The sequence below is a fragment of the Sinocyclocheilus grahami genome, unplaced genomic scaffold (assembly GCF_001515645.1).
Source record: "Sinocyclocheilus grahami isolate Dianchi unplaced genomic scaffold, SAMN03320097.WGS_v1.1 scaffold410.1, whole genome shotgun sequence".
Classification (NCBI taxonomy): Eukaryota; Metazoa; Chordata; class Actinopteri; order Cypriniformes; family Cyprinidae; genus Sinocyclocheilus; species Sinocyclocheilus grahami.
The window spans coordinates 719,475-732,643 of NW_015505589.1; the positions used below are offsets into that span (position 1 = coordinate 719,475).

General features: G+C 38.7%; 1 protein-coding gene across 4 annotated transcripts in view; it reads right to left on the bottom strand.

Moving 5' to 3' along the window:
* Positions 1–13,169, bottom strand: part of glt1d1 (glycosyltransferase 1 domain containing 1) — a 43,018-nt gene that overhangs the window by 16,368 nt on the left and 13,481 nt on the right. For all 4 annotated transcript variants that reach the window (XM_016232422.1, XM_016232421.1, XM_016232424.1 and 1 more), the window contains exons 7-8: positions 8,975–9,073; positions 8,776–8,825 (exon numbers count right to left, since the gene is read on the bottom strand). In XM_016232422.1, coding sequence (XP_016087908.1) covers positions 8,776–8,825; positions 8,975–9,073 — 149 coding nt within the window. The remainder of the gene's footprint in view (positions 1–8,775; positions 8,826–8,974; positions 9,074–13,169) is intronic.

Sequence of the window (13,169 nt, forward strand, 5' to 3'; positions counted from 1 at the left end):
ATATTGTGATGCCTGTGGCAACCACATGTGACGACCCCGGGCTGGACTTCACTTCGTCCACGGTGAAAGCCGATCCGGCGATCCACAGTGTAAAGTTGTAGTATTTCCTCAGCAACCAGCACGGATCAGCTCCAGGCATGACAAAGCAGATATTGTCCTCTTTTGAAAGACCAAACAAAGCAGTTTCCCTTTCACAACGAATCACACAGCGCATTCAGAATAAAAGTTACGCCTTCTTTCTTTGCGTGAACATTTGGGCGGCGTTATGCAAATCTTCCCACATAGTGATGTAGATATGTGGGGGCGTGTTAGAACGAGCCGTTTTAGGTAGGTGTGGCTGACTCTTAACTTTTATAAAGAATATCTCTTTGGATTTGAGACTTTAGTCTTTGCAACTTTACAGATCTTCTTTATGCACCAAGAGCTTGTAACACTCCAAAGAGAAAGGAAAAATTTAAATCGCATCATATGACCCCTTTAAGAGCTGAACGCACATGAAAGCCACCAAAAGGTCATAACTATGATTGGGAAACTCTTGATTTTTAGAGACTGAAAAAGCATGGCAAAAGCAATGAATGCAGTCTGTTTTGAGAGTAAGTTTTTTTAAATGAATTATATTTTCTCCCATTTATAATAAAATTAGATAAGACTGAATGAACAAAATATGATATTATTCTACAATTATGAGCGAACCACAAAATAATTCAGTTTAAAACACCTTCATGAATTGAATAAAAACAAGATGAAACACACCTGATGCACATATTTCATCAATGTAGAAATCCAAAGTTCTGGCATGAAACTCTAGATGGTGCAGTCCAATAGGTCAAACTCAAATGGAACACTTCATGTGCACTTGCGATCTTACAGATTTACAATGGCCGCCGGTCATTAAGTCCACAAGACCGCAGGGTGTCCCATTTGTCTTTTTAGTGTTCAGAAGGGTGCTCGTGAGCGCCCCCTTTGCGGCCGTTATGCGCCCTCGATTCGCACTTCTGCTGAGTCCGCACTGGGGCGAGCTCCGCAGCAGACTTCTACCCAACAGTCAAAGCGGCATTACGTCACGAAAGTGCGGACTCAGAAGAAGACCGCAAGGGTTTAGGGTGTCATTTGGGACAGGGCCTCAGTCTGACATAATGACATCATTATCACATGATGCAGCTGACTGGTTCTTTTTGTATCAGCAGCCAATGAGCTCGCTGCTCAACATTTAAATACTTGGCTAGTGTTTGCTGTAGCAGTTGCAGTGCCCTTCAGAACCCCCCACCTTCCCCAGCTCCACCTGTATAGATCTGCTATGGGGTGATTTATGAAACACACCTGATGCACATATTTCATCAATGTAGAAATCCAAAGTTCTGGCATGAAACTCTAGATGGTGCAGTCCAATAGGTCAAACTCAAATGGAACACTTCATGTGCACTTGCGATCTTACAGATTTACAATGGCCGCCGGTCATTAAGTCCACAAGACCGCAGGGTGTCCCATTTGTCTTTTTAGTGTTCAGAAGGGTGCTCGTGAGCGCCCCCTTTGCGGCCGTTATGCGCCCTCGATTCGCACTTCTGCTGAGTCCGCACTGGGGCGAGCTCCGCAGCAGACTTCTACCCAACAGTCAAAGCGGCATTACGTCACGAAAGTGCGGACTCAGAAGAAGACCGCAAGGGTTTAGGGTGTCATTTGGGACAGGGCCTCAGTCTGACATAATGACATCATTATCACATGATGCAGCTGACTGGTTCTTTTTGTATCAGCAGCCAATGAGCTCGCTGCTCAACATTTAAATACTTGGCTAGTGTTTGATGTAGCAGTTGCAGTGCCCTTCAGAACCCCCCACCTTCCCCAGCTCCACCTGTATAGATCTGCTATGGGGTGATTTTTTTGTATGCTATATGGGGGTTATTTCATGTTATATGTGCAGCAGCAGTATTACTTACATGCTCACAGCAGCATTTTGTGGATGTATTGGCAGTAGCAAGTCTCTGTACTTGCTCTGCCGCAGCAGCAGCGTAGCAGATCTATTCCGCCAAGACCAAATACATTAACTTTAGGTTTGAGGTTAAATGGGACATCGGATGCAAAATTCACTTTTACATGTTTGAACTGAAATGTGTCTTGGCAGTGTGTGTACACAACCACCCTGTAATGATAAAAATCCACACAGTGTTTTTTATCCCCATAAATCAAAACCCCTTTCTCAAATCAAGCCGTTTCACCGATTCTTGTAAGAGTGACGTCACACAGGCCCAGACCCCTCCCACGATTGTTGACTAACACTGGCATTTTATCATAGACCTGCCCTGAGTGAGCTGTAAACAGTCCGCCATTGTTTCGATGCCGGAGCAGGTGTAGACAATAATGTCTCTTAAGCGATTGAGGGGTTTTGTTGTTGGATATAATAATGAACGTAGCAGTCGTCATTTACTCCACTGAAGACGCAGAGGATTACTTTTGTTTTTGAAGGGAATGCGCCCCCCATCCTAGATGTGTCTATGTTCACGCGAATCATTCGTGATCCAGCTTCACCTACAGAAGAAGTGAATATAAGTTTTTTTTATGAATCTTTGCAAATCGCCTTTCCTAATAATGTGCTAGTAAGCAAGTTCGGCGACGAATGCGGCTTAAGTTAACATTTTAGAGAACTGCTCGTCACCCCATGGAAGAGAGAGGCGGGGTGAGCAGAGCTCATTAGCATTTAAAGGGGCATGCACCGAAACGGGTCACTGTGAACAGATCTGTTTTTGACAAGGTAAAAAGTGTGTTGTTTTACACTACCATTGAGAAATTTTAAGCAAAGTATTTTATAGACTTTTTATTAAGACCATAAAGAATCATATCAACTTGTGGAAAATGGGTATCTGATGACCCCTTTAAAAAAAGAAAGAAACATATGCATGGATGAATTGTTCACAATAAGATCTGAAAACATGAAAACAGGGTGAATTTTCATGTCAAGCTAACTTTAAAAATTGCCATCTTGCTTCGACCAAAGTGATTTGAACCCATCTGACCCATCATAATAGGTCAGATTTTAGTTCACCCAAAAATGAAAATTAGACCACAAATTACTCACCCTCAAGTCATCCTAGGTGTACATGACGTTCTTCTTTCAGATGAATCCAGTCGGAGTTATATAAAAAATTGTGTTTGATCTTTCAAGCTGTTTAATGCCACTCAGTGGGTGTTGCAAATGCCACTCAGTGGGTGTTGCATGCATCAGTCCAAAAGAAGTTATATCAATAAAAAATGGGGGGGGGGGGTTGTGAACAAAGGCTGCCCGGAGCTGCTTCCGTGTAGGACTGTTGGCGCAAGCTACATTAAAGTGATTATTACGTTTTGAATATGGAAATTTTTCTTACAAAAACGCATCGATTCGCTACAGGAGGCCTTTGTTCACCCCCCCAGAAATTACTCACCCTCAAGTCATCCTAGGTGTACATGACGTTCTTCTTTCAGATGAATCCAGTCGGAGTTATATAAAAAATTGTGTTTGATCTTTCAAGCTGTTTAATGCCACTTAGTGGGTGTTGCATGCATCAGTCCAAAAGAAGTTATATCAATAAAAAATGGGGGGGGGGGGTTGTGAACAAAGGCTGCCCGGAGCTGCTTCCGTGTAGGACTGTTGGCGCAAGCTACATTAAAGTGATTATTACGTTTTGAATATGGAAATTTTTCTTACAAAAACGCATCGATTCGCTACAGGAGGCCTTTGTTCACCCCCCCAGCAGCCATGTGAGACACTTTTTTTTTTATGGGCGCTTTTTATTTAACTTCTTTTGGATTGATGCATGTATGTGAGTAATTTATGGGCTAATTGTCATTTTTGGGTGAACTAACCCTTTAAGACTTCCTAACTTGTCAATACAAACTTCCCAGGAGGACTTAAACACACCATTAGACCCAGAATAATCAGTGTGCCAAATTTCACAACTTTTTACCATATGGTTTCCATGGGCTGCAACTGACACCCACCCAGAAAAGAATTTTAAAAAATGATGGAATGAAAACACCACTGGCGCTTGATCCCAAATGAAGCAGAACATGTGCAGTCAAACTTCTACAGTAAATCTTTCATGGTTGAAATAGGAAGCAATATGGGCTTGAGGTCTTGTGTTGACTCGCTCAGTTACTGTTTCTCTTCTAACCTTTTCCCCAGACACACTTAGGGACAGAAACTTTTTTTTTTGCTTTGGGCTTGTTTGTTTCCTCCTCACTTTTTTTCAGTCTTTTAAATCTATTTATTTCTAAAAAATATTTGACTATGTCTGTGACTAGATTCTGTCCAGAGGGGGAGGGTGACCTCTCTATGGGGTTGGCAGAATGGCAGCACCTAGGCTTGGCACATAATCTGGAGTGGCAGATGGCCTGCCAAAGGCTAGCCATTAGCTCGAAGCAGCGAACAAGCCTCCCCTAGCATCATATAGCACTGCAGGTCTACGTACAGTCCACAGCTTATGTTAGTCCCCCGCAGCCCCGATCCTCTGCATGATTCCACTGCTCTAGCTTGAGTGAGCCTCTAAATGCCTCTGATAAGTCCAGTTTAATGCATGCTAATGTTATTATCTTTGCTACATCCAATTAGTGCTACTTTGGAATCTACAGAAACACGCTGCTCACATGCGCCAACATTGACACAGCTTCTTTGAAAAGGATGTAAGGATGTGTTATGGGCTTTTGGAGATAACTAGACATGAGAGGATATACAACACATTTAGAACAGTTTCACGGCTTTACCTGTGGTGACGGCAACAGGAATGGGTGTTAAATGGAATAATTAGACAAGGGCTTGTCAATTACTTTCTTTCGAGGAATAGATTATCTAGGGAATTTCCTACATTGTACACTTTTCAGCGGGACATAAAACTAAAAAAAGAATTCTATTGACTTAACTATGTTTTTGGACACTATTGTAAGTGAACTGAACTGAGCTGGATGATGACATCATTGAATTAACGATGAAATTAAAAATGTTACTGACTTTAATTTAAAAAAATCACTGTTAACTATTGTCCTCTTTTTAGAGCTACTTTACAGCAGAATTGAATTTTGTTTGCATTATTGACACTCTATTGTATTTACCCGTTTAATGCTGTAAAGCTGCTTTGAAACAATCTGTATTGTACAAAGTGGTATATAAATAAAGTTGACTTGACTTTATGCAATTACATGTTTTCAAATCAGAGTAGCTTTACACATAACTGAACAGTGCAAATATGAAAAATATGAAAAAATTGAACTTCATAAAAAATTCATGACAAATAAATCTGTAAAACAGATTTATATTTTAGATAGCAACTTTTAGACTCTATAATCATATTATAGTTATCATTCACAAAATAAAAAAATAAAAAAATAAAAATAGAAAACAAATAGATAAAAACATCAATAAAACGTAAGTAAACACTGTAACCAACAGTGCATGCAATAAGCTGGGAAGTCTGAAATCATATTTTCTAAAAACTAAGGTAATAGGTAATAATCTATTAGGGTAATAATAGATAGATAGATAGATAGATAGATAGATAGATAGATAGATAGATAGATGTCACGCTGCCGTGTAGTGCAAAGATAAGTAGCGCACAACGAAGAAGATAATCCACACTAATGACATCATTCACTACCCTCTCCCTCCTTCATTTTTTAAAGTTTGACATAAACTTTCTTAGTATTCCTCAATCTATTCATTATAAACAATATAACAAGAAAAAAATAATAAAATAATGCCTGTTTTCTGATAAATTTTTTGTAAAAAGTGTATAGGGTTGCTAGAGACCCAAGGTATGTAAATGTATATATTTTTGCGCAACTACATTTACATATCTGATGACTCAATATGTGTAATGCATCCTTATTCCTCGAGGTGGCACTGTTTGATACACAATGATGATGTGATGTTTCGCTTCACATCCGCAGGCATAAAACAAAAGAATATCATCAGCAAAAATTGAACTGGTTTGAATGGCTTTACTGCAGAGCAATTACTGTACACAATGAAATATAAATGTCACTGTCATTTGATGGTGGGTGTGGTGAATAAGCTGCCAGTGATCAAAATATTGAATATGAAGTCATTGAATACGGTAGTTTTGAGAATATGGTTGAGATTGTGAATATGAGCCAGATGCTGAATGTGCTGTGGCAGTGCACTCTGACGATGACAGCAATGGTAAAATCATCTGCTCAGACTGAACCCTTCTAAGTTTCAAAAGGTAATGAAATATGCTTTATTTTATTCTTCTGTAATTGTTCTTAAAATATCAAGAGAGTTGTTTTGCTATTGCAGCAGTTATCATTGCTGAGATCCATCCATGTTGAATATATAGTTCCAGGTCGCTAAAGACCCGAACATGTAATAATGATTGGCGAAAAATTCATGCATTTAAGGGTTAATAAATCCACAAGAACAAGGAAGGTTCCACACACACACAGGGTAACATTCAACAATAACCGGCAGGAAACGGAAGACAAAGGGGAACTTAAGTACATGGACAAATGAAGATAATAAACGAAACACACCTGAACATAATGACATAATCAAGGGGAGACATAAACTAGGTCAAGGTAACACAAGGAATGAAAACACAAAGTCCATGGGTGTGACAGTTCGCCCCCCTCCTGGAAGGCGCGACCTCGCGCCGCAGACACAAAGGGAGGAACGGAGGGGGACATAGGAGGAGGACACAAGGAGAGGAGAAGGGATGATAACAGGGGACGGCAAAGGGCTGGCAGGAAGGTAGGCAGATGACCAGGTGGAGGTTCGGGCGGAGGACGGACTCCCTGAAAGAGGACAGCAGACAGAGTCCAGGGAGGAGACGATGGAGGGAGGAGCCAGGACGGAGACGATGGAGGGAGGAGCCAGGATGGAGACGGAAGGAGCCAAGGTGGATCAAACGGAGGGAGGCGCCAGGGAAAAGACAGGAGGGAGCAGGAGGAGCCAGGCGGGACCCAGACCCCAGCCAGGATGGCAGCCCACAGTGGTGCCAACAGAGGGAGGAGCCATGGTTGAGTAAGGGCTGTCGACTCCAGGGGGCCGACTGACGGTGGTGGAGCAGGTGGAGGTGGAGCCCGAGGCGGAGACGGAGAGCCTATGTGCCAGGGTGATGGGGATGGATTCGGAGGGCCAAGGTGAAGGAATAGATCCGGAAGGCCATAGTGGAGCCAGAGCGACAGAGGACCAAGGTGGAGCCGGAGGGAGGGAGGAGCCTGACAGAGCCAGAGGGACAGAGGGATGAGGCGCAGGGTTTTCTGGGACGGTGTGCTCTGCCCACACACACACCAGATGGCAATTCCCAGCACTGGGAGCATCATGTACAGGGTAACGACCTCCATAAATGTTTCAGGTCCGACAGGCGATTCAGGGCAGATAGATAATTCCAGGCAGACAGACAATATACACAGCATGTTCAATCACGACCTCTCACCGAAAGATGAGTAGCACACGACGAAGAAGATAATCAACACTGATATTTAATAAATCCACAAGAACAAGGAAGGTTCCACACACAGGGTAACATTTAACAATAACCGGCAGTAAACATGAGACAAAGGGGAATTTAAGTACATGGACAATAAATGATAATAAATGGATATGACATGGATAATAAACGAGACACACCTGAACATAATGACATAATCATGGGGAGACAGAAACTAGGTCAAGGGAACACGAGGAATGAAAACACAAAGTCCATGGGATAGACAGATAGATAGATAGATAGATAGATCATGGTCGATCCACTAAAATAAATAACATTTAATTTTATAAGACACATTTGAATATGTGTAGCTAAAGGACAGGAATTGAATGAAAATCAAAGGTTTGTATAAAAAATAAAAAAAAAACGGACAGGCTGAATCTAGCCTGTAACCTCTAGTTGTCGTCCTAAACTAGACACTATTTCTTGCTTACCTTTGGACCAATGATGATGAGGACCACTAGGGGGTTCTGACTGTGCCATTCTGTAAGAGAAAGGATCAAATTTCATTTAACACACATAATTATTCTAATTATGTTTTTATAATTAAATTACTATTTAAAGACTAACTGTCACGGTTTCTACGTGCACAATGACTGAGGATGAACTCTGATCTTATAGAACAGTTATACCTGCAAAAACTTCTAGAAGATACAGAGGATCCTTAACTCGTCTGAGTCCACATACCAGCAGAAACACACATAAATTTTCCTCTTGTTTGGTTCGCACACCTAAAACACAAGACAAAAGTTTCATATTGAGACAGCCTTGGAATCTTTAAAGTCTTTTTTCTATATTACAAATGCACAGATTTTACCGTTTTAAAGAGTGAAATAACAAAGAAGATTTAAGATTTGTATTTAAGATACATGAAATTTCAGCTATGACATTAACCTTAGCTGGACAAAGGAGTCTATCAAATTATCCCAAAACTGTATGTCATTTCCACCACTGAATGCTTGTCAACAGGGTCAAAAATGCCAATAGTTGAATAAACAATCAACTACGAAGGGAAACTGCTGATCCTGAATCAGATGTTTAAGCGTTTCTGAGCAATAAAATGTAATGCGACATAAATCAATGCATACATGCTGTACCCCTCAGATAGATAGATAGATCATGGTCGATCCACTAAAATAAATAACATTTAATTTTATAAGACACATTTGAATATGTGTAGCTGAAGGACAGGAATTGAATGAAAATCAAAGGTTTGTATAAAAAAAACAAAAAAAACTGACAGGCTGAATCTAGCCTGTAACCTCTAGTTGTCGTCCTAAACTAGACACTATTTCTTGCTTACCTTTGGACCAATGATGATGAGGACCACTAGGGGGTTCTGACTGTGCCATTCTGTAAGAGAAAGGATCAAATTTCATTTAACACACATAATTATTCTAATTATGTTTTTTATAATTAAATTACTATTTAAAGACTAACTGTCGCGGTTTCTACGTGCACAATGACTGAGGATGAACTCTGATCTTATAGAACAGTAATACCTGCAAAAACTTCTAGAAGATACAGAGGATCCTTAACTCGTCTGAGTCCACATACCAGCAGAAACACACGTAAATTTTCCTCTTGTTTGGTTCGCACACCTAAAACATCTAGGGGAACATGCTTACAATGGCTTAACTCTCAGACAAGTGCTTTGAGTGAATTTTTACTTAGAGAGTGAAAGTCAGGGATGGTTTCACCTCATCTACCCCATAGATGGATAAGCCAACAGTCTCACAATAGCCCTACTATATATAAAGCTGTTTCTAAAAAGGGTAGTCAACATTCACATCCATAGTTTCTCTTATTCATTTTTTATTTGAAAAGAAGTTAAACTTTTATATAATTCACCTTGTTCATGTTAATCAGCAAACAGTTACATATCGGTGACCATGCTTTTGCTAAGGGTTAAGGTTTTGCAGACTAAAATACTTTTTGGGCAAGCACTAAAAAAAAAGTGTAAATATTTCACTACTTGTTTTTCACATTGATTTAAATATATGATATGATCTCGTACCATATTGATATAAAATACAAATAGAAAGAAAATATACTCCATTCATTGTTATTAACAACATGAAGTGAATTAAACATTACATTATGTCAAGGTTTCCAAAACAGTGATTCATAACTGTAGGGGGTCGTGAGTGATGAGCAAATACGTAATTAAATAATAAAAATGTAAAATTAAAATAAACACTTAAAATGGTAATTTTTTGCAAATCAAGTAGTCAACTGCTGTGTGGCCTCTCAGTTTTCTTTGAAATTATTGCCACCTAACTAGTGACTGGTCTTTGTGTGAATGTCCACAAAACTGAAAGGCTTTCTGAATGTGTAAACTATTTTAGAAAGGAACATTTAAAAGATGAAAAAGAATAATCACGGAGAATCAATAAATTAAAAATAATGTATTGCTATTGCGTGAATAATAACGTAATCAATAAAAAAGGAACTGTAGTCTGATTACATGTAATCAGTTACTACCCACTGTGTAACGAAGTAGAATGAAATTGAAATTGTTAGGGTCTTATAACTGGTACAAACGTTGGTACATGACTTTCATTTTACACAGGAAGCAATGATCTTATTTAAAACAAACGTCCATTTTTGGAGAGCTGTTGTCTGCACTATATACCACTATAGAACTGTTTCATTACACATCTTTTATTCATAAAGACCTGCACAAGCAGACGGGGAGGAAAAAACCTTCACAATGCCTGAATATGTTTCAGCTCTTAGCTGTGGGTTTAATCTCACTCTTGGAGCAGTTCCTTAAGACAAAAACAGACTTGAAGTAGTTTTAAGATTTTCAAACCCGAAAGTGCACTTGACTTCACATCGTGCTGGTGGGTATATCATGACCAGCGGACCTCTACTAAAGATTAGGGTCAGTTAACATGCGTCACGGGCAAAGCATTTTCAAACATCCAAATCCAAAACGAAACGGTTCATCATTAAAAAAATAAAAAAAGAGGGTTCATCAAAAGGTCATCAAAACAAATGAAAAAGGATACACAAACATAAAAACAAGCCAAAATATCTACAGGAGAATTTTGCAACCTCATAAAGGAAGTTTATCTGAAGTAAATCCACTGTTATTCTCAGGTTGGTTGATTACATACTATAATCTCATGACATCTGAAAGTTTGAATGCATGTACTGTAAGTAACTGCTGAGTGCATGGCACAACTCACTACTACTGTAATTCTGATCAGATATATGAGGGGCAGATGAGTGAGAAGGATAAACTGGAAACCTTTTTTGTTTTCTGCTTTGAAGTATATTCATTTATCCGCAATAGGCGCCATCATGTTTTATTATGGATCTAAAAGAGCATTCATGTCAGCCTGAACCAGAGCACTGTCACAGCACCAGTATTTGAATGTGAACAGATGATCAAACAGACACAGCTCAAGATAAAGTATGACGTCTGATTTCAAAGGCTCTGCAGCACTGCGTGCAGTCTACATGTTTACCTAAAGAAAGTAACGGCATGACTAATAACCACGCTAGTTCAGCAGATAGATTAGCCTTCACTGCCAGAGACTGCAAATACTGCACTCCACCATGCGGCTGCAGGAAAAATAGGCTTTACTACATCTTAGAAACTCTGAACACACAAGAAAATGAAATATTTATGGGGATTACATTTGTATGGAAGACATTTTAACTTGTAATAAGACACTGATTAAAAAAAAAAGGCTTACTATTCCTTACTTAAGACTTACTTACTTAAAAAATTATATATAAAGGTAGTTAGCATATAAAATGTCCAGGGATCTTTCAAAAAATAAATAATAATAATTTAATAAAAATAAAATAAATAATAAAATAATAGACATTTCTTTTAAGATTTTAACTTTTAAACTAAGGTTTTAACTCTATTTGCTTTCACTAATTAATTTTAAATAGCCTTATGGTGTGATTGAAATTGTATTTGTCAATTTATCTCTTAATTAATATGTGGTCATGAAAGCATTATTACACTATATATATATATATATATATACACACACACACACACACACACTAGATAGATAGATAGATATTCAGCAAAAACATGTATATAACAGCAAAACACTGTTTTCAATAGTTTCAGATGCAGTTTACAATGTCCAAGGTGCTCATCTACAATTTGTGACACTACATGGGACAGCTTTAATTTGATTATATCTGTCCAATTTATTCACTATTAGCACTATTTGTATCGTTGAAACATGTCTGATTTCTAAGACATTTGCAGGCTCCTTGCATGCTGTGAATTTGCAAACTCTTTCCCACAGTAACTTTAACTTTGAAGTAAGTCCACAGATGCCTTTGGTCGTGTACTCTAATCTAGTGTTAGAGGATTTGTGCACGAGAGTGGTTTACGGCGGATTACAGCCATCCTCAAACGAGACGGCAGGGGGAATATGTCCTCCACTTCCCTGTAAACAGCCGCCATCCACATCATTCCTGTCCAATGTTTTTAGACTCGTGATGGATAGACGGACTGATATATGGAAGCTCTGTCTATCTATTCTTTTATCATACTTCTGCCTTCAAGCAGTGGCTGATTTGTAGACACGCTTGACAATTTTCTGTAGTCTCTCTGTAGGATCAGTTAAGAATGCTCTGACAATTTATCTGATGCACTTGAGAGGGAAATATAATTACCGCAGGATGACTTACACCTCAAAGGTTTAAAAAAGAAAGACAATCTAGTGGGTTTGCCCATATGTGTGAGTGCAGTGGAAGACAAGTGTCTTTTCTACAGTTTTAGATCTAAGAGTTCACATGAAGGAAAAAGAGGAGGATATAAACAAACAGGCCTGTCACTGAAGGTGGGGGGAATACTAAAGGCAAATAAAGGCAAGAGCAGTATGTCTCTCTAGAGGGAGGAGAATATTCCTCTTCACGTGCCACAGAAACTGATATGGACAAACTGTAAGATGTGCGCACCATGTTTTTCCTATTACCTGTCTTCCCCTTACCTTGGTTTACGTTCTTTTGTTCTTTAGCCTGCCTTTGATCATAATAGAGCAACTTTAACATGATTGTTGTTGTTAATGTTTTAATGGGTGACTTTAACGTATTTCTTTCTGTAAAAATAAGAGCCACAGTTAAAAACTGACTGCTATTAAATTGTAAAATACATTTTAAAAATCATATAAAAAATTACTTTAAAAAGAGTCCACATTATATTAAGAAACGGTTCTTTATTTAAAATGTCACATTTTATAGCTTTTTAAATTTGAAATTGTTTATATTCTGTTCATCAGTGCATTTGTGAACCCTGTCTAACAGTCTAATTATGAAGTTAATAAAAAAAATTGTAAATCCATAAAAATGTCACCACTTTTTCCTCTGACATGAAGACAAAGCACAGACTGTAAACAAGCTTTAAAGAAAGAAATGTATAATTTTGGATAAAGCTGCTTTGAAACAATGTGCAGTGGCACTATATAAATAAAACTGACTCGACATTAACCCTTTGGCATCACAATTTGGGATTCATTCCTCAAAAGCAATGGCTTCGAATCATAACCTAGAGTTAAAAGCAGTGCTAACTACATTTTACAAACTTCATGTGTGCATTTTTGCCTAAACTAGAATTCATAAAAATAAGACACACTGCCTCTAGTTGAAGACACTATGAGAGAAACCCATGTATGAGTAGTATAGAGTACTATAAAGTGTGTTCTAATCACTCAAAGA